Genomic DNA, 18,788 nt, shown 5'->3' with positions numbered 1-18,788 from the left:
CACACTTGAGTAGTGACAAGTAGTAACTTACGGAATATTAGAGCATTCTTTATGAAGCAGATTTAGACAAGGGATTCACCTGATAATTAAGCCTATTATGGAGAGAACTGCTCTCAAGAACATCTGCAGCTTACTTATGCTTTAAGCATCATTGGCCTGCATAGATATCTTCGTACATTTTTAGAATAAAACTAATAGATCATGATTGCCATACAATAATACATGGTCGCTGCATGTTGGAAAATCTATAACAACCACGTCAAATACTTAATGCCAAAGCACAATCTTCTTCAATTTTATTACAAACGGGACGTGAGACAACTTTCTAAAGTGAAGTGTTTCGACAGAGAAATCAACTACAACTCACAAATACATCACTTGTGAAGAGCACAAGAACAGTTGTGGCTCCCAATATCTGTTTCTAGACAAGGGGGGCGAACCTTTTCATCTTTATACCAAATCGATCGCCCTTGAATTAACTCATTCAAGAAGTAATCCAGTTTCTCAATGGTCACATTGGGCATCACAACAATATGTGCCATGTTTCTCTCACAGGCAAGTTGCCAACGGCGAACAAATTCTTCATCTCGAGGCCGCTCAAACACTACTGTACTGCTCAACTCGTTGAGCATCGCACTGATTCCTGCATCCCTGAGTCGGTCTTTCAAATAGTGAGCATTTCTGAGGCACTTTTGCACTTCTTTTTGGAATCCTTTGTATCCTTTTCTGTTTAGAGTGTACCACAAGAAGATTGGAGCATGACCATTCCGGCTTCCCATGATCGTTGCATCTCTGGAGGCAAGATATTCTACATTACTTGAAAGAGCATTGATGTGTTTCATCCTCGTTAGTTGCACTCCACAAGGCATTGGGCATCCCACAAACTTGTGGCCTGAAACACTAACACTTCCAATAGGCTTCTTGAATGAAACTTTGGGTGCCTGAAAAAGAACGCAGACTACTTAGCAAGAGCATTGTATAGAAAATGCCTAGACTTAATGAATATAAACCTAGTTACAAAACTATAGCATGAGATAAAGTTCAGAAGCATAAACAAATAGAAGCAGGGAAGTAGAGTCTGCTCGTACTTAGAATTGATTGGATTCAATGATTTAACTTCTTTTGAATCTTTCCATTTCGAAATGCTAGAGAGAGGCATTTTAGTGTGACGATTTGTTAATCTATAAATATTAAGTAATGCTAACCCATATAAGTAAAATTACGCCGATCACACATGTTTCGACTAAACCATTTATTTTTCCATCCATGACTTAATTTTCAAATATTCCATGCCAAATTAAATCAAAACATATCTACTCAACTCTTTAGGTATTACCATGAGGAAACCAACAGCAATGTTTAATAAAGTCAAAGACCAGAATTATGGATAGGAAAAATATACAGAACAAATAGAACAGCAGAGTTTGCAAACCTTTTTAACAAATGGCATCATAAGACCAAACAAAGCACCATCACAGTGGATGTAGAATCTATCATGCGAAAATCCACATTCTTCAAGGGTCTGTATAACAAGATCGAGGTCGTCAACAGCCCCTTTAACAGTAGTTCCTGCAATTTGGATTATAAATCAGAAAACATCAGAATCTGCTGCTGAATATGTCGATGGGATACGGTACATAAGCACATGTTAACCTCCATTTCTATTGCACATTTTCATGTTTGAAGAATAGAGAAGAAAGAATTACCTATATTCACATTAATGATAGCTGGTTTATTCTTGTTCTGAAGCAGCTTCGCTTTAAAATCCGTGCAGTCAATCTCTCCAGTGATCAGAGTCCCAACTTTTACACACTCCATTCTGTACATTCTTGCTGCTTTGAACACGGAGTAATGGGACTCCTTCGATCCATATAATACTCCATCAGGGAAAACTTCTCTTCTGTTTATCAATCAACTAAAATCAGAATATGTTCCCGACCTACAAAAGAAACCCCTATGAATAAAATGTGAGACTCAAAGAAAAAAGTAAAGCACTTACCCAACAAGGATCCCATGAAGATTACCCTCAGTACCGCAGTTTGTGATGTATCCCCAGTAGTCATCCTTCTCAATTTCCCACAGGCGGGCAAACCAATCCAAAACACCCACTTCAAACTGTCTAGAGTGCACACCGTAGTTGCTCTCAATAAATGGATCTCCAAGATTGTTAATAGAGAAATGCTGCAACTGACCAAGTGCACCATAATCAAAGTCCAGATTGTATGGATATCCTGTGTAAAACGAAACAAATCGGGGAAGCATTCAGACCAGTGGAATTATGAGAGTTACCCTTAAGCTTCATTTAGAAACTTCAACTAGCTACTTAACAAAACTCTAATACATTATGGAAGCTGACAAGCAGATCAGCATAAACAAGTTAATCTTAGAAAGGATGCAGTTGTCCGCATACACCACCTAAAATCCAAAGACTGAGTGATGTGTGCATAATCACTCAAATCCTTATAGACAGACCTAACACAAGCAATTTATCCAGCTTTTAATTTGCAATTCTATGCCCCAGTCCCAAGGAACCTCCTCTAGAGAGTTCAAATGAACATATAACTGAGTTTGCCAATATCAAAACATAAAAGATGGGAAAACAAAAACCATGTCCCCTCAGAATCAGTAACTACTACAAGAAGCAGCACGAAAGAACAGTTAACGTCATTTTCAAGCAAAAGTGAATAAAGTAAACCGGTAAAGGTGAAGTTCAACCGTTAATTTCAAAAAATCAAGTAAAACATCACGGTGACAGTCCCGATGCAAGATTCATGTCGCTTCATACGGATTAAGTGTACGTGAAATTTAGACCACAGCACAAACACCAATTCGAACGCGTCACTATTCAATCAAATACTAAATTGATAGAAAAAATCGCATTATATTTCCAAATTAACAACATCAAACGCAGATCAGAAGACCCAACACTCATACCTAAATGGTGCTTGGTCCTTTCTACGAGCGTTTTCCGGTACCTCGCCAACACACTTGCCATGTAAGCATCCTTATCTCCGGTAGACTCGTCGTCGGCGTCGGGCTCCGTCACCTCAAAGCACGTGGTATGCACGTTTCTCCCCAAAACGATCTCTCTCGTGATCTCTCCATCTACACCGGTCGACTCCACCACCCGCGGAACTGCCTCCGATACCACCTCCGTCGGATCAAAGGCTAGTTCTTCCGCCGCGGTCATCCGATCCAAAGCCTTTCCGTTAACCAAAGATCCGTTGGAGGACATCGTTGCCTCGAGCTCAATGCTGCTCCCAACCATCACCCTAGCTGCCCAATGCCTCCGAAAAAATAGGAAAAGGTAAAAATACTCATACTTCCGACGGAGGAAAAATGAAATCGAAATTTGGAAAATGCGAAAATAACAGAATACCTGCGAGCAAATACTTGGAAAAGCGCGAAAAATGGGCGAAAGAGGCGGCGGAGATGAAAGGTGAAGAAGAGCAAGTGCGCTGCTTTGTCTTAGATTTATATATATACATGAGAGAGAGAGAGAGAGAGAGAGAGAGAGAGAGGGATAAAACGCTTCAAATGGTGTCGTATCCTGTATGCTAAACTGCAAAATGCAAAATGCAAAATGCTAGTAAAAAATATGCAGCCGACTTAAATTGTGCCGGAATTGCTACTTTATTTGTCATACTTTTCTAATCTAAAAGTAAAACTTGATTTGATTTAAATTGAATCTAGTAAAACTTAATTTGATTTAAATTGAATCTAAAATGATTGCATGTGCTTGTGTTATGGGGGATTTTAATGCGGTGAGGAGAAGGGAAGAAAGAATGGGCAGCATGAAGGATACGGAGCAGTGGATACAAGACTCTTCGACAGCTTCATTCGTGATAATGATTTAGAGGAAATAAGAATCCAAGGCCGCAAGTATACTTGGTATTAACCAAACGGGGCCAGTAAGAGCAAGTTGGATAGATTCTTCGTTAATGAGAAATGGTTGTCAACATGGGAAGGTGCTACAAGCAGAGGTTTACAACGCTCGTTATCGGATCATTGTCCGATTTTGCTCACATCAAAGAAAGAGAATTGGGGCCCAATAATAAGCTCGCGGGCGTAGTTACAATGAAACACAGAAATGTAGGAGATGAGATTACAAGGCAAAAACTGTATTGAAATTACAATGTAATAAACCAGGAAATGCAGCCGAGGCGAGATACGCCCCGGTAGTGCTCTCGGTTTGGCGTGTCGTCCCCAAAGATGAAACGATGATGCAGAGTGCAGCAGAGTTTCAGTATGCTAGTTTGCTTGTTTCAAAGAGTTGGTATGGGCCTGGCGTAGGCCCAAAGGCCACCCAAAGACCAATTGCCAAGATCCAAGTCCACGGCCGCGTGTCGGGTGACGGGGACGGGCCGGGACCGGGGCCGGGCGACGGGCGACGGGCGGCGGGGCCGGGGCCGGGGCGGGCGGCGGCGGCGGCGGCGCGCGCATGTGGGCTTTGCAACCCGTCACGTGTGCACACAGTTTTATTACATCCTGTGATGTAATAGCTTTTATACTGTAATAAATGTGATCCACATTCCGATGTGGGATAAGCATTAAATCTTATTTAATGCTTATCTTTTCCCACAGCTCCATGTTTCAAGTACCCAACTTTAAATAATATTTCTCACTCACCGGAAATCGGTTTTGAGTAAATAAATATACTACGATCATCTACTCGGAACGTAGATCGATCATGTCCCATTTAATTATGTTAAATTAAATGTTTTCGGTATTCGAAAAATTATCAAACATTGGTTACTCACAACCAATTTCCAACATGGTTGGTAAAGGATATCCAGGGGTGGAGGTGGTTTGTGGTGAAGGAAAAGTTAAAGAAGCTTAAGGAGGAGCTGAAAATTTGGAACAAAGTCTCGTATGGGATCATTGATGGCAAGATTCAGAGGCTGAAAATAGAAATTCAGGAGTTGGATCACAAAGATGAGAACAATGCGTTGGTGGAGGAAGAGATTATTAAGAGGAACGAGGCGCAAGCAAAACTTACCATTCAAATCAAAGAAAAGCAAAGTGTGCTTAAACAGAAGGCCAAGCTGCGATGGATTAAGGAGGGTGATATGAATACGAGTTTCTACCACCGTGCCATAATGGGGAAAAGGTAGAGAAATGAGATTACAGGACTCTACTTCGAAAACCGATGGGTCTCAAAGCCGGAGGAGGTCAAAGTTAAAATCAGAGACCATTTTGAGGGATTCTTTAGGAAGAACACACGTCAACTTCCAGATCTACCTGGTGATTTTTTCAAGAGGAAACTTTCAGAGACTGAGAAGCAGTGGTTGATAAGAGATTTTGAAGTTGATGAAATCAAAGAGGCGATTTGGAGTTGCAGCGGAGACAAAAGCCCGGGACCAGATGGTTTCAACTTTATCTTCTGGAGGAAGGCTTGGCAAACTGTTCAAGAGGATTTGGTTCAAGTTATGAAGGAGTTCCACTCCAACGGTAGACTGCCGAATGGGGGTAACGCCTCCTTCATTGTTTTGATTCCGAAAAAAGAGGGAGCATAATCGTTAAATGGTTTCAAGCCAATTTCCTTGATCACCAGCTTATATAAGATCTTGGCAAAAAATTTGGCGGAAAGACTAAAGCAGGTTATGGGATCGATTATATCGAACAGCCAAAGCGCTTTTGTGAAAGGCCGCTACAACCTTGATGGGGTGGTCATACTTAACGAATCAATCATGGAGGCGAAGAAGAAGAAAATGGGGAGAACTTTCTTCAAGATTGATTTTGCAAAGGCATACGACTCCGTCGAGTGGGACTTCCTCGATGCATTGCTAGTTAATTTGAACTTTGATAGCACATGGAGAAAGTGGATGAAGGGGTGTTTGTCTTCAGCCTCGGAAAGTATACTGGTGAACGGGTCGTCTACCAAAGATTTCAAAATGGAGAGGGGATTGAGACAAGGAGATCCAATGTCTCCTTTTTGTTTTTGATTATCGCGGAAGGGCTCAATGCTTTGGTCGAGAGAGCAATTGCTAGGGAACTGTTGGTTCCCGCCAAGATAGGGAATGATAAGATTCAGCTTGCTCTATTACAATACGCCGATGATACGATTTTTATCGTGGACCCGGAGGAGAGGAATGTAACTGCAATGAGGAATATCTTGTTGTTGTTTCAGTTTATGTCGGGCCTTGCAGTAAACTTTGAAAAGAGCTCACTAATGGGAGTGGGGATGGCCGAAGAAAGATTGAGAGGTGGGCGGAGATGCTTGGATGTAGAGTGGGCTCTCTCCCCTTTAGCTATCTCAGCATAAAGGTGGGGGGACGTGCTAATAACAATGTTGATTGGATTCGTCTTGAGGAAAAGGTGTCAAATAAAATCAAAGGGTGGAAGAAGAATCCTACATCCTTGGCAGGTCGAATCACTCTGGTTAAATCGGTTCTGCAAGCCATTCCGGTGTATCAACTCTCCTTCGCTACTATTCCTAAAAGTGTCGTGCATAACCTTGGCTCGGTGTGTGGAAAATTTATGTGGGGGAAAGGGGGGCGGGGGTATTCCATGGATTAAATGGAGTGTGCTTTGTTTAAAAAAATGTGATGGAGGTCTTAGTTTGAAAAATATTGAATGGTTCAATAGAGCATTAGTGCTTAAGTGGTTTTGGAGATATTTGGTTGATGGGGATGCGCTGTGGGCGAAGATCATTAAATCGGTACACGGTGAGCTGGTATGGGGGGAAGAGGGGGGCTGTTCGGTGGGAGGGAGAGGAGGGAGATCAGGATGGTGGGTGAACATTGTTGAAAAGGGTGGGGGAAGGGATGGGTCGGGAGAAAAATGGTTTACGGATAATATCTATAGAGAAATTGGGGATGGCTTGAACACTAGTTTTTGGGAAGAGGCTTGGGTAGGGAGGGTACCGTTTAAATTCAGGTTTCCAAAGTTATTTCAGCTGAGTGAAGACAAGAAAGGAAGGGTGGGGGAATTCGAAAAATAGGAGGGAGGTGTGTGGGCATGGGAGCTTAGATGACGTAGAGGATTGAGAGGGAGGGAAGTGAGCTGGTTCAACCAACTTACGGAGGTTATTTCTGATGTTGTTCCTTGTCTAGGTAAGAAGGACGGATGGAGATGGAAAGCGGCAAAAGATGGCACGTTTTCTACTTCTTCGGCGTATGAGACTATAGCCAAGGAGAAAAGAGAGGAGGTGGCGTCCTCTGCGGCGGAAATGGCGAAAGTGTGGAATGCACCTACAAATCATAAGGCGAGGGTGACGGCTTGGCGAAGTTTGAGGAATCGACTTGCCACATGTGACAATCTTCTCAAAAGAAAGATACAAATTGCAGATGAAGAGAGGTGGTGCAATGCATGTGCGATGGCCGGTGGAGCACGTGCTCCTTCATTGCCCAAAAACAGAACAAGTGTGGAACAATATGCAGCAATGGATCAACATCAAGGCAGCAAAACCAAAAGGGTTATCTCAACACTTCTTGTATTTCATCTATAGTAGCAAAGGAAAGAGATGTCGGAAATTCTTGAAAGCATTGTGGATTGGTACGATCTAGATTCTGTGGAGATGCCAGAATGAGAGAAGGTTCCAAGGAAAGGTCTGGGAGATACAAAAAGTTACGCAGGAAATTAAAGGTAGGATGTGGAGTTGAAATTCAATTTTTCACATAGTGGATACAAGTATTCCATTCCCTTTGTGGTGCTCTAAGGAATACGGACTTTTTGTAATTGAGTACCTCTGGTACCATTGTGCTTTTTTGTTCCATTAATATATCTTTCTTTTATCGACAAAAAAAAAAAGATTATTTAATTAATGTTGAATTAGAATATTTTTGTTTAGAGAGATAACCAGTAAAAAGATATAATTCTTTAATATTTATATATTTATTAATTTGTTTATCTTTTTGGAAGAAGAAATCATTGAATATTGTTAATATTTTTAATTATTTCATGTTCTTTAGAGTGACTTTTCTTATATAACATACGCATGGTGTTTAACTTTAGATAGAGAACAACTCATGCTTATGTTTAGGAAGAAAAATAAATATAGAAGAAAATGTAACAATCAGTAGCAGTTTTTTAGGAGAGAAATTTTCGGCAGTAGTGGATTAAGCAATTTTGTCCCATAAATTCCAATTACACCATTTTAATTGAATTAAATTACATTTACTTGCTTTTTATATATACTAGTATTTGCACTCCGTACAATGCACGGAAAAATATTTTTATATTTTATATTTATATAAAATTAATATTATTCAATTCTCGTATATATAAATATAACTATGAAACTAATTTAAATAAAAATATTTGAGTTGAATATTAAAGTAAAATACTCCATCCGTTCCAATAATAGTGTCCCACTTTCATTTTTTGATTGTCCCAATAGTAATGTTTCATTCCCTTTTTGACAATATATTATCTCTCTGTACACAATATTTAAATAATTTCTACCAACTCATTTTATCTAGTTTTACACATTTCTTAATTTTCGTGTCAAAAAGTTATGAGACACTATTATTGGGACAAAGGGAGTATAAAATAGTACTAACAAACAATTAAAATATTTGATATTATGAAAAGTAAAAAAGAAGTTAAAAAATTAAAAAAATAATTTATTCTAAAAAAGATGAGAGAGTGAAAATTTTAAAATGTTGATATTTAAACAAATATGAAGTTTACATTTTAAATCAAATATTTACATAAAATATATCAAACTAAAACTCTTATCATCTTTAATTTGATATGCATATTAAATATTTTATAATTAATCGAATTTCATAATTTAGAAAGAATAAAATGAAAAATAAGAAATTAAAGAAAAAGAAAATAAAAATAAAAAATACAATATCCAAATAAACCTTCAATTATATTATAACTGCAAATTACCATTCAATCTTCAAATTGATTTGTAATTGATTTCAAATTGAAAATTTCCATTTTAATATATTATTACAAGAAACCTAAATTATATGGATGATGTGATTGTGCAAGGAATCTAAAATGATTAACTTTCAAATTTCGATAGTATATTTTAACCACGTGATAAATCTAAAAAATTTATCCATTTTCCATTTCATAATTTTGGCTTTCTAAATATATTTACATGAAAATATGTAAATGAAATATTAGTGGCGGTCTCTAAAGAAATAAATGCAGTTATTTGGCTACTAATGAGCAGTTATTTTTTTAAACCTTTTTTTTATGCAATTAATGGTACATGATATTGATGGTTGATTTTGTAAATATAATAATTTGAACTTAGCATAAATTATGACTTTAATTTTTCTCTAATTTACAAAATTGCCATTCAAATCAATTTGAAATTGATTTTCGATTGAAAACTCCCTTTTTAATATAGTATAGATTAGTGTACCTCTCGCGCTATACGCGGCGAATATAAATAAAAATTGTGTTTTGTTTAAGAAATAAATAAAATAAAAATAAAAATATTACACACTTCTCGTATTTTCTAGAAATACACCCCCCATATCACATAATAATTGGTTGTATATTTATTTAAGAATATTATATATTAATAGATATTTTACTATATCATCCATATTTTAGAAAAAGAATTACTCACCTTTTTATTATGTAAGATTTCATAATCAATAACTTGAATGAGACTACTGAAAATGTGCATATACACTCCTTTTTGTATACAATTTTAAGAAAAAATTATAATGATCAATTAATTGGATGAGAGTTTGAGAAAGTACATATTTACAAATAATGAAAAATAAAATATATATATTAACATAGCATATGTATTTGACATGAAAAGAAAGAAATAACTAAGTATAAAATTAAAATAACAATCATATTTTGAAATAATATACATTAGTAAATATTTTACCGAGAAAGTACATGTACATAATTGTACAAAATTAATATTTCTTAAAATAAATTATAGATATATAATATAATATTATTTTATGATAATTAGATAATATGATATTAATAATTTTTTATATAAAATAAATAAAACCACATAATTTGATCATTTTAAAAATTTATTACTATTTCTAATTTCAAGTAAAATGTCATTACTTTATGAAGGAAAACATAATTGTTTACAACTATAAATTACTTGATATATTACAACTTTAAGTTAACATAACTTGCTCATTTTAATCTATCTTTTACATGTTATATATCAAAATAAAGGTTATTTTATGATCTTTCATTCAAGATGTATATTATATATTTGATTTAGCACACAATTACTTAAAAATAGAAAATCGGGTTCTATCTATAAAATGAGAAAAGGAAAACAGCTTAAAAATAGAAAATTGTGTTATATATATTGAACCAATTTCAATATACTTAAAAATTGTGTATATACTTAAAAATATACAGTACTCCTTTCATGTGTAAAAATAGAAAATCGTGTATATATTGAACCAATTTGACGGTTTTGCAATATTTCAATGGGATTCACAGTTTTTTTCTTTTTGAAAAAACGTGTGTCAAAACATGATTTGGTTTTTAGTTATTCAATTTTTCCAATTCCAAAATTATCCTTTAAATTAAATTTATTGACATTTACTTTGCTTTATATATATATATATATATATATATGTAAAGATAAAGATTGCGTAAATATTATTATCGATTAAATGGTGTTCAGTTTTTAAATTGGGCATTTAAATGGTGTTAGAGTTTTTAAATTGCGCATACACTATTGAATTTGCGCATAGTGTAGAAATTCGTTTATAATTTGAAATTTGTGTAATTTGAGAATTGTGTAATTTGTTTATTCGTTTATATATATTTTTTTATCTTTCTGAAAATTGTGTAATTTGAGTAATGATAAAATATTTAATACGCGTAGCAAATTAAAGATCATGAAATTAGCTTTAATTTGATATATAATAGGTATAAAATAGATTAAAGATAAAAAAGATATTGAAATTTAAAGTTTCAAACTAAATTATTTGTTTCTCTCTCATCTCTCCATTTTACTTATTTTTCTTAAATTTCATTTGATAATAATAATAATAATAATATGTAACTCTAAATTTATCAAATAATTTTTAATTATTTAATAATTATAATTACCATCACACTTTATATAAAATTGTAAATTTATTTTTTTTAATTTGAATTTTAAAAGAGTAATTGATGTTGATTATTATATTTTATTTTTTAAATATATTTAGCATTTGCTTATAATTTGCGCATCTCGTACTGTATGAATTTGCGCATACTATAGTGTAATAATTTGCGCATAGTGCATCACTTGCGCATAGTTTATGAATTGCGAATAGGTGTTTATAATTTGCGCATAGTGCATAAATTAAGCATAGGTGTTTCTAATTAAGCATAGTAAAGCATAAATTAAGCATAGGTGTTTCTAATTAAGCATAGTAATTGTATTGTTTAAATTAGCATTGCAGGGCACAGTCGCATTGAAGGTAATCAATTTTCAAATTCGGGTATTTGAAGCAAAGGCTATAAATCCCAATTAATTAAAGAGAACAGAAGAGCAGGGAATTGTTTGGAAATTTGCAAAACAGAAGGTTAAGTCGTCTACGTTACATCTGGAAAAACCTAAAACAACATTAGAAATGATACCAGCATTACCTACAATTGGTCCTTATGCTGGGGGAAAGGCTCAATGCAGGCGACTGCAGCCTGCTGCGATGGGCCAGCATTAGGTGAATCCTTGAAGAAATTCATAGGTGCAGCTCCGAAGAAGCCATGGTGGTGGAAAGCCGGTGGCGGAAAGCCGTGGAAACCCATGGAGGCGTGGTCGACCATCCTCTTGACGAGAGGCTCCCCTCTCAAGGAGCCGCCATCAAACTCGCGGTAGCGGTGAAGGTAGACGGTGAGGGGCTCGATGTAGTCGTCGAAGCCAAGCTTGCTCATGGCCCAGAGGACATCCTCGGCGGTGATGGTCTTGCGCTGCTCGCGCTGGCAGCGGTCGTTGGCCTCGCTGGTGATGAAGCTGATGTACTCGGAGACGCATTCTTGGATGGTCTCCTTGGCGTCATCGGATATTTTAGCGTGGGGAGGGAGGATCTTGCGCATGATCCTGATCACGTTGGCTATCGGCATGAACCGATCCTGCTCGCGGACGATGCATTCCGACTCCTCCCCGCCATGCTGGTTGCTCATGTCTGCTGCTTTCAACTCTGTTTACCACCACCAACACCATTCTTTTTCTTAATTAATTCATACTTAAAACAATAATCACATTATAATTATTAAAGCCAATCACATGGGCCGCTTTGGCCCAATAGCCAGGATATGAATGGGCTCATCAACAATAAATGCCAAGAGAACTTAATTAGGTTTGGCTCGTGTAAGACAAAATTTGGTGAAAAGATAAAGAGGATAGAGGCCAGCAGAATTTGTTGACGTCTTTAGACTTTGTTCAGTAGCTAACCATTCATCATAAACAGCGTTCTTGGTATTTGATATTTGGTATGCCCACATTTTCTGCTTCAAATTGTACTTTTTTTAATTTCCATATCATGTACATACCACAATCAATTATTAGGCAAAATGCATTAAATTGTTATTTTACAATTGAATTTCTCTGCCACCACCCAAATAAGAAAAGTTAAAATCATGGGAATCAACAATAAATGACCGACTTCCCTCCTACTAGAGAAAGGCAAAAACGAAGATAAAGGTATACTGTTTTTATAATTATTTGAAAAGGTGCAAGTCTTTTAAAATGTGGACAAAGATTGAAAGCAGTAGGCAGACAGCAGCAGATAAGCACCTGAGCTAGTGATTTGAATATATTAGTGTTTAATATGAGTGCAGGTATCTTTGAAGTCAATGCATAAATGTTTTTATCGTGTTTATACCGAAGAAAGAAAGTATAATATATATGAGGAGAGAATGATGCCTGGACGGATGGGGAAAAAAAAATCGTGTGGTAATTTATGGTGATGGAGTCATAGAAAAGACTTGTAGAGTAGAGTAGGGTGAAGTGTGTCTGAGAATGCATGAGTGACACGTGTGAATTTGGGGCCAAATACTGCATGTTCGCCACTTGTTTCTGTAATTTGTCCTCTTTTACACAATGCCTCTCACCTAGCTACAATTTGCACTTACATTTCTCATCCCACCTCTCTCTATACAATGTTGGTTTCAGACACTCCAGATCAACAACTGTTTTATTACAATTCTGCATCTACCTCGTTTCTTCTTTCATGCTGCATTATTTATGTTTCTCATAAATTAAGAAAAGCTTCGATTTTTAAGTTGTTATTGCATCTCTTGAGTGGAAGAAACCGTGAAAGCGCATTCGCATGCACAACATGAGCATCGCATTGGAGTAGTCTACATGTTCACTACACATAAATAACGCTCTAAAACAAGAGGAGAAAATGTAGACATTTAAACAAATTAAAACACTCGTGCTAGAAGGAAAGAAGAAGAAGAAATTTAAAAAGGTGGGGGAAATGATGAACATGGAAGCAAAAACCCTAATTCAACAACTCACCGGAGTTGGTTGTTGTGAGCCTGCGGTAGCCATGGAAGCCTCCATTGTTCCCTCCGAGTTCCATCTTCTCTCTCTCTCTATATCACACACACACACACGCAGAGAGAGACTTAATTATAACACAGAAATATTTTTCTTTAGTTGTTTTTGGAAAAGGAGTGGTGATTAATTGATAGAGGAGGAAGAAAAGAGAAGGACACGTGGCGGGGAGGCGTTGCAAACAAGAGAAGGGCATTCGCCGTTGAAAAATAAGGGGCTTGACCGGCAGACGACATTTATGTGCCCTTTTTCCTCCGCATTTTCCTCTCTCTCTCTCTCTCTCTCCCTTATGGTTTCATTTTTCCTTTCCAGCCGACCTTGCGTATTTTCGATGCAAGCTGCATAAAATAATCTGCCCTCTCTGCCGTCTCCTCGTGTTCGACTCTGATTCGGAGTAAGATTCAATTTTATTACAACTTTTTTCTAAAGTGAAGTGTTTCGACAGAGAAATCAACTACAAGTCACAAATACATCACTTGTGAAGAGCACAAGAACAGTTGTGGCTCCCAATATCCGTTTCTAGACAAGGGGGGCGAACCTTTTCATCTTTATACCAAATCGATCGCCCTTGAATTAACTCATTCAAGAAGGAATCCAGTTTCTCAATGGTCACATTGGGCATCACAACAATATGTGCCATGTTTCTCTCACAGGCAAGTTGCCAACGGCGAACAAATTCTTCATCTCGAGGCCGCTCAAACACTACCGTACTGCTCAACTCGTTGAGCATCGCACTGATTCCTGCATCCCTGAGTCGGTCTTTCAAATAGTGAGCATTTCTGAGGCACTTTTGCACTTCTTTTTGGAATCCTTTGTATCCTTTTCTGTTTAGAGTGTACCACAAGAAGATTGGAGCATGACCATTCCGGCTTCCCATGATCGTTGCATCTCTGGAGGCAAGATATTCTACATTACTTGAAAGAGCATTGATGTGTTTCATCCTCGTTACTTGCACTCCACAAGGCATTGGGCATCCCACAAACTTGTGGCCTGAAACACTAACACTTCCAATAGGCTTCTTGAATGAAACTTTGGGTGCCTGAAAAACAACGCAGACTACTTAGCAAGAGCATTGTATAGAAAATGCCTAGACTTAATTAATAAACCTAGTTACAAAACTATAGCATGAGATAAAGTTCAGAAGCACAAACAAATAGAAGCAGGGAAGTAGAGTCTGTTCGTACTTAGAATTGATTGGATTCAATGATTTCACTTCTTTTGAATCTTTCCATTTCGAGATGCTAGAGAGAGGCATTTTTAGTGTGACGATTTGTTAATCTATAAATATTAAGTAATGCTAAACCATGTAAGTAAAATTACGCCGATCACACATGTTTCGACTAAACCATTTATTTTTCCATCCATGACTTATTTTTCAAATATTCCATGCTAAATTAAATCAAAACATATCTACTCAACTCGTTAGGTATTACCATGAGGAAACCAACAGTAATGTTTAATATAGCCAAAGACCAGAACATTATGGATAGGAAAAATATACAGAACAAATAGAACAGCAGAGTTTGCAAACCTTTTTAACAAATGGCATCATAAGACCAAACAAAGCACCATCACAGTGGATGTAGAATCTATCATGTGAAAATCCACATTCTCCAAGGGTCTGTATAACAAGATCGAGGTCGTCAACAGCCCCTTTAACAGTAGTTCCTGCAATTTGGATTATAAATCAGTAAACATCAGAATCTGCTGCTGAATATGTCGATGGGATACGGTACATAAGCACATGTTAACCTCCATTTCTATTGCACATTTTCATGTTTGAAGAATAGAGGAGAAAGAATTACCTATATTCACATTAATGATAGCTGGTTTATTCTTGTTCTGAAGCAGCTTTGCTTTAAAATCTGTGCAGTCAATCTCTCCAGTGATCAGAGTCCCAACTTTTACACACTCCATTCTGTACATTCTTGCTGCTTTGAACACGGAGTAATGGGACTCCTTCGATCCATATAAAACTCCATCAGGGAAAACTTCTCTTCTGTTTATAATGTATCAATCAACTAAAATCAGAATATGTTCCGACCTACAAAAGAAACCCCTATGAATAAAATGTGAGACTAAGAAAAAAGTAAGGCACTTACCCAACAAGGATCCCATGAAGATTACCCTCAGTACCACAGTTTGTGATGTATCCCCAGTAGTCATCCTTCTCAATTTCCCACAGGCGGGCAAACCAATCCAAAACACCCACTTCAAACTGTCTAGAGTGCACACCGTAGTTGCTCTCAATAAATGGATCTCCAAGATTGTTAATAGAGAAATGCTGCAACTGACCAAGTGCACCATAATCAAAGTCCAGATTGTATGGATATCCTGTGTAAAACGAAACAAATCGGGGAAACATTCAGACCAGTGGAATTATGAGAGTTACCCTTAAGCTTCATTTAGAAACTTCAACTAGCTACTTAACAAAACTCTAATACATTATGGAAGCTGACAAGCAGATCAGCATAAACAAGTTAATCTTAGAAAGGATCCAGTTGTCAGCATACACCACCTCAAATCCAAAGACTGAGTGATGTGTGCATAATCACTCAAATCCTTATAGACAGACCTAACACAAGCAATTTATCCAGCTTTTAACTTGCAATTATATGCCCCAGTCCCAAGGAACCTCCTCTAGAGAGTTCAAATGAACGTATAACTGAGTTTGCCAATATCAAAACATAAAAGATGGGAAAACAAAAACCATGTCCCCTCAGAATCAGTAACTACTACAAGAAGCAGCACGAAAGAACAGTTAACGTCATTTTCAAGCAAAAGTGAATAAAGTAAACCGGTAAAGGTGAAGTTCAACCGTTAATTTCAAAAAACCAAGTAAAACATCACGGTGACAGTCCCGATGCAAGATTCATGCCGCTTCATACGGATTAAGTGTACGTGAAATTTAGACCACAGCACAAACACCAATTCGAACGCGTCGCTATTCAATCAAATACTAAATTGATAGAAAAAATCGCACTATATTTCCAAATTAACAACATCAAACGCAGATCAGAAGACCCAACACTCATACCTAAATGGTGCTTGGTCCTTTCTACGAGCGTTTTCCGGTACCTCGCCAACACACTTGCCATGTAAGCATCCTTATCTCCGGTAGACTCGTCGTCGGCGTCGGGCTCCGTCACCTCAAAGCACGTGGTATGCACGTTTCTCCCCAAAACGATCTCTCTCGTGATCTCTCCATCTACACCGGTCGACTCCACCACCCGCGGAACTGCCTCCGATACCACCTCCGTCGGATCAAAGGCTAGTTCTTCCGCCGCGGTCATCCGATCCAAAGCCTTTCCGTTAACCAAAGATCCGTTGGAGGACATCGTTGCCTCGAGCCCAATGCTGCTCCCAACCATCACCCTAGCTGCCCAATGCCTCCGAAAAAATAGGAAAAGGTAAAAATACTCATACTTCCGACGGAGGAAAAATGAAATCGAAATTTGGAAAATGCGAAAATAACTGAATACCTGCGAGCAAATACTTGGAAAAGCGCGAAAAATGGGCGAAAGAGGCGGCGGAGATGAAAGGTGAAGAAGAGCAAGTGCGCTGCTTTGTCTTAGATTTATATATATACATAAGAGAGAGAGAGAGAGAGAGAGAGAGAGAGAGAGAGAGAGAGATAAAACGCTTCAAATGGTGTCGTATCCTGTATGCTAAACTGCAAAATGCAAAATGCTAGTAATACAATATGCAGCCGACTTAAATTGTGCCGGAATTGCTACTTTATTTGTCATACTTTTCTAATCTAAAAGTAAAACTTGATTTGATTTAAATTGAATCCAGTAAAACTTAATTTGATTTAAATTGAATCTAAAATGATTGCATATGTTCGGTAAATATAAATAAAATTATTAAAATATAAATACAATTATTAAAATATTAATATTGATAAGATTTATGATTAAATATGGATTATATAATATATTTATTTAATTATTTATTGAATATTTAGTCAGTATACTTATGACTTAATTGCATAGTCTTACGGTTGATTAAGAACATAGACTTCAAAATATGGCATTGAGTATGAAGTTCATTGAGTTGAAGGAAATTTCAGATTAGACTGTTGGTATTGGAAATTGAATATTTAATAATATATTTATGATTCAATTGCATAGTGTTATAGTTAAAGAATAACAAATGGTGATGATAATGATGATCATGCATCTAACGATCTCATTGATGTATTGTTTAAATTATCTGAAGATTCAATAAAAGATGTAATTTCAAATATTCATATGTCCTATAAAAGAGAATTCAATCATTCATTGTTTTCACTCCAAGGATGGATAATATTATCCATCTATTTTTTGTGTGATAATATTCTCTCTCCTTGAAGTGAAAATGATGAATGAAAATGGTGCGATAATATTATATCTCTTTGAAGTGAAAATGATTAATAAAAAATGGTGAAATTCTCTTTTGTAGGAAATGACTATAAAGAAATGAGACATTTATAGGGAGAATTTTTTTGTTATCTCTCATTTTTTTCATGATCAATTTATCAATCAAAGAGAATACACTCTTATAATGCATTCAATCACTTTAATAAATAGATCATTATATTAGTCATTACTACATTAATATGTCCCAGGCTCCAAAAGATGAACTAAATGATTTTAAATTAAGGCTACTTTCTCTTTTGTAAATCATATGTAGTCCATTTTAACTTCATTAGAGCACTCACATCGGCTTACTCAAGAGGCCTTACTCAATTAAGCTGGCCAATGAGTAAGATGTGGGTGGTGGCTTACTCGAGCCTTACTCATCCGAATGAGTAGGGCTCGTCCGCCTTTATGTAAGGCGCGTGCATGCATGCACCACTTTTATGCTTACTCGAATCTTACGCAACGGATGTAAGGGGGCTTACTCGTCCACTTTTTACAATGGATATGAGTAAGTTGGATGAGTCTCCACAATGCAAGCTACTTACTCAACAGATGTGGATGTTCTTATATTGAAAGGATGCAAAAAGTAGGTTAACTTGGAGCTTACATATGATATGTGTACCATGAAAATAATTTACAATATATAAAAATGACATCCCAACTCGACGCAATACATTTGGAAAATGCAATCGGACATACTGGTTTGGTTTAAACCTAAATCCAATTTTCTTCTTCTTCTCAAATTGAAATTAAATTAACATATCAAATCAATCGGATTGAAATATTTTTGTTCGGTTTGATTTAATCTAGATTAAACTATAATTATTTATTTTTTATATTTTTGTTTGATTATCTATATATTTGTGTCGAGTATTTTTAAATTTGAATATTTGTGCATATTAAATCGGAACCGAACATAAAGTTAGAAG

The 18,788-nt window shown here is 36.5% G+C and overlaps 4 protein-coding genes across 7 annotated transcripts; 1 reads left to right on the top strand and 3 right to left on the bottom strand.

Annotated features, from left to right (window-relative positions):
• Window positions 1-240: 240 nt before the first annotated feature.
• On the bottom strand, window positions 241-3,587 carry LOC131011710 (serine decarboxylase-like). 2 transcript variants are annotated; one of them, XM_057939508.1, is made up of 6 exons: window positions 3,380-3,587; window positions 2,935-3,276; window positions 2,000-2,231; window positions 1,707-1,900; window positions 1,433-1,569; window positions 241-941 (listed from the first exon to the last, which is right to left on the bottom strand). In XM_057939508.1, exons 1-6 carry the CDS (start codon window positions 3,486-3,488, stop codon window positions 375-377), a joined length of 1,581 nt encoding a protein of 526 aa, XP_057795491.1. In that variant the 5' UTR covers window positions 3,489-3,587; the 3' UTR covers window positions 241-374. The 2 variants fall into 2 exon arrangements, with proteins under 2 accessions (XP_057795491.1, XP_057795492.1); XM_057939509.1 differs by having other exon boundaries at window positions 2,935-3,287; window positions 3,380-3,518.
• Window positions 3,588-5,603: 2,016 nt separating this feature from the next.
• Window positions 5,604-6,265, top strand: LOC131009615 (uncharacterized). Its single transcript, XM_057937030.1, has 2 exons — window positions 5,604-5,747; window positions 5,810-6,265. Exons 1-2 carry the CDS (start codon window positions 5,604-5,606, stop codon window positions 6,263-6,265), a joined length of 600 nt encoding a protein of 199 aa, XP_057793013.1.
• A 5,101-nt stretch (window positions 6,266-11,366) lies between these two features.
• On the bottom strand, window positions 11,367-13,697 carry LOC131011708 (nuclear transcription factor Y subunit B-1). 2 transcript variants are annotated; one of them, XM_057939506.1, is made up of 2 exons: window positions 13,418-13,697; window positions 11,367-12,092 (listed from the first exon to the last, which is right to left on the bottom strand). In XM_057939506.1, the coding sequence occupies exons 1-2, from the start codon at window positions 13,479-13,481 to the stop codon at window positions 11,542-11,544; spliced, it is 615 nt and encodes a 204-aa protein (XP_057795489.1). In that variant the 5' UTR covers window positions 13,482-13,697; the 3' UTR covers window positions 11,367-11,541. The 2 variants fall into 2 exon arrangements, with proteins under 2 accessions (XP_057795489.1, XP_057795490.1); XM_057939507.1 differs by having other exon boundaries at window positions 11,367-12,080; window positions 13,418-13,667.
• A 147-nt stretch (window positions 13,698-13,844) lies between these two features.
• On the bottom strand, window positions 13,845-17,200 carry LOC131011707 (serine decarboxylase-like). Of its 2 annotated transcripts, none has more exons than XM_057939504.1 (6): window positions 16,939-17,200; window positions 16,494-16,835; window positions 15,559-15,790; window positions 15,262-15,455; window positions 14,988-15,124; window positions 13,845-14,495 (listed from the first exon to the last, which is right to left on the bottom strand). In XM_057939504.1, exons 1-6 carry the CDS (start codon window positions 17,045-17,047, stop codon window positions 13,929-13,931), a joined length of 1,581 nt encoding a protein of 526 aa, XP_057795487.1. In that variant the 5' UTR covers window positions 17,048-17,200; the 3' UTR covers window positions 13,845-13,928. The 2 variants fall into 2 exon arrangements, with proteins under 2 accessions (XP_057795487.1, XP_057795488.1); XM_057939505.1 differs by having other exon boundaries at window positions 16,494-16,846; window positions 16,939-17,097.
• Between the last annotated feature and the right edge of the window lie 1,588 nt (window positions 17,201-18,788).

This window comes from Salvia miltiorrhiza, chromosome 2 (assembly GCF_028751815.1).
Source record: "Salvia miltiorrhiza cultivar Shanhuang (shh) chromosome 2, IMPLAD_Smil_shh, whole genome shotgun sequence".
NCBI lineage: Eukaryota > Viridiplantae > Streptophyta > Magnoliopsida > Lamiales > Lamiaceae > Salvia > Salvia miltiorrhiza.
The sequence above is the reverse complement of the archived record's forward strand: the minus strand, read 5'-3'. Positions and strand labels throughout refer to the sequence as shown.